This window comes from Acanthisitta chloris, unplaced genomic scaffold, assembly GCF_000695815.1.
Source record: "Acanthisitta chloris isolate BGI_N310 unplaced genomic scaffold, ASM69581v1 scaffold15700, whole genome shotgun sequence".
Classification (NCBI taxonomy): domain Eukaryota; kingdom Metazoa; phylum Chordata; class Aves; order Passeriformes; family Acanthisittidae; genus Acanthisitta; species Acanthisitta chloris.
Window position 1 is genome coordinate 3,432 of NW_008651218.1, and position 2,364 is coordinate 5,795.

At 43.7% G+C, this 2,364-nt stretch overlaps 1 protein-coding gene across 1 annotated transcript in view; it reads left to right on the forward strand.

Moving 5' to 3' along the window:
* The window catches only part of LOC103799945 (protein SGT1-like), a gene marked incomplete at its 5' end in the record, with an annotated part of 4,559 nt that extends 2,633 nt beyond the window's left edge, over positions 1 to 1,926 (forward strand). The window contains 3 exons of the mRNA XM_009072306.1: positions 516 to 711; positions 1,519 to 1,647; positions 1,792 to 1,926. Of these exons, the coding sequence (XP_009070554.1) occupies positions 516 to 711; positions 1,519 to 1,647; positions 1,792 to 1,926 (460 nt within the window). The remainder of the gene's footprint in view (positions 1 to 515; positions 712 to 1,518; positions 1,648 to 1,791) is intronic.
* Between the last annotated feature and the right edge of the window lie 438 nt (positions 1,927 to 2,364).

The window sequence follows — 2,364 nt, forward strand, 5'->3', positions numbered from 1 at the left end:
GCAACTTCACTTCTATGATTCCACACCCGACAATGCTATTCTTCCTTCACATCCTTGTGCTGAAAAATCTGAACATTCTGTGCCATTAGGAGGGCAGAACCTGTCCATTTAGGATCCCTTGTTGGAGGAAAAAGAGGATTTGACCTAAAATAGAGAACCAGCACATTTTTCAGTGTCAGCTGTAACAGCACTGTACATTGGATTGTTTCTTTTTTGCAAGGATTTGGCAGCATGAGCCAGATGACTTGGTGTGGTAAAGGATATTGTGTGGTTGGATATGTTAGTTAAATGTTACCAATTTTATTAGCCATGTGTATTTGTGTGTATGTATTATATATAATATATGTACTATAAAAACAGACATCCCAGGCATTAGATTAACTGAGTTTTAACTTTAGAATCATCTTCTGACCCCTAGTATCGATTACTATTACACTGAAGATGGGAGTGATAGTTAACAAGGAGCCGTTTGGGCTTGCGGGACGTTGCTACACTCTTGCTGTTGTGTGATCCAGGTATCCCGAGAAGATCCAGACCTCGTTGCACCGAGCTCACTGCTTCCTGCCGGCAGGGGTTGTGGCAGTGCTGCGGCAGCGCCCGTCCCTGGTGGCCGCGGCAGTCGAGGCCTTCTACCTGCGAGATCCCGTGGATTTACGAGCCTGTCGTCGCCCCTTTAAGACCTTCCCTCCGGACCAGCGCGTGATGACGGTGGTAAGTGATCTGCTGCAGCGGCTTGTCGTTAACTCTTCTGTAACTGACAGGATTTCTCTGGTCAGTGGTATAAACACGGATTACATTTTTAAAATAACATGTTTTTTGGTTCATTTCTTTCTCTTCAGCTTGTTACATTCCATTAATAGCTTTCCTGCCCTCAGACTGGCACAGCTGGGCTCTCAAAGGGCTCTGCATGTGAGAAATGTTTCTGGAATCAGAGCTTGTGCTGATGGTTCCTCTGCCGAGGGAATCGATCTGCTGCTGTGGTCAGAGCAGTGTGACAGCACTGCCAGCCAACAGGAGCAATTGCTCCTGACTAGTGGTTCATTCCATTTTCACCACCTGAGCTGTGCTCTCACAGACTGTGAAAGCCACTTTATGAGGATTCTTCTGAGCACTGTCCAAGCAGTGTTGTATCTGATACATTTCATTACAGAGTTACACCCCTGGGCTCCTGAAAAGAAGCTTTGGAATCAAATTTCAGACTGTTTCTGAATCTCAGCTTTGGTTTCATTAGCTGAAAGTAGCCCTTACAGTTTTCAAAGTACACCTTGTTGACATGACTACTGAGGATTTGTTCTGATGTATTTAGACTGACTGAAGTTCATGTTTATTTAGAGATGTCAGCTTGGAATATACTCTGTAAGACCTGAAAAGCAACATATCTTAGAAAAAAATGTGTCTAAGATGTATTTTGAGTGCAGTCTCAGGTGTTGTCTGTAATATGAGTGCCTTAAAGTAAGATATAGATGAGCCTGGTGAAAGCACAGTCACCGTGCAGTGAGTGTTTTGTGTCTCTTTCAGGTTACTTTCACCAAGTGTTTGTATGCACAGCTGGTGCAGCAGAAGTTTGCTGCTGACAGACGCAGTGGGTACACACTGCCCACCCCATCCCATCCCCAGTACAAAGCCTATGAACTGGGCATGAAACTGGTAAGGATTTTTATGCATTTGGTGCTTAATTTACCTGTCTGTGTATGTCCAGGAAATGAGTCTTTGCTTGTAAGTTGCTCGTTCAGAAAAATACAAGTAAAGTTTGTCACGCACTGAGAACCTCTTGTTGCATCTCTCATACAGGCTCATGGCTTTGAAATTTTGTGCTCCAAGAGCACTAAAGTATCTCCTGATTCCAAGAGAAATATGTTAAGTGGTCCCCTGTGGGAGAGATTCCTCAGGAGCTTGAAGGAAAAGGATTATTTTAAGGTGAAGTAGTGCGTGCGTCTTTTAAATATTCCAGGGAAAATATGTTTTAGCTCTTGAACTTGTGTAAGGAGTTGCAGCAAGGCAGGGAGTCTAATGCTTCTCTCTGTGGAAAATGAATGATTGCCTTTAAAGGAGATTCAGGCTGTTTTTTCCCCTTTGTAGTGAAGTTATTTTGGGAATTAAAAAAGAAAAAGCAGGATTTGGGGGATGAATTCATTCATCTAAAGAAAGGGGAGAAATACACTTGAATGAAGGAAACCACAACATGGTTGTGTGAGGTGTAAGTGGTTTCAGAGGTTTGCGGCTCATTTGGATGCCTCCAGAATTAAAGATCTATACATAATACCAGACACCTATTTGGGCCCGTGTAAGTGTGGTGGGTGTGTAGGGGTGTGTGGGGGTGTGTGTGTCTGGTTTTGGTCAGCTTGGGAAATTTTTGGGTGGGTG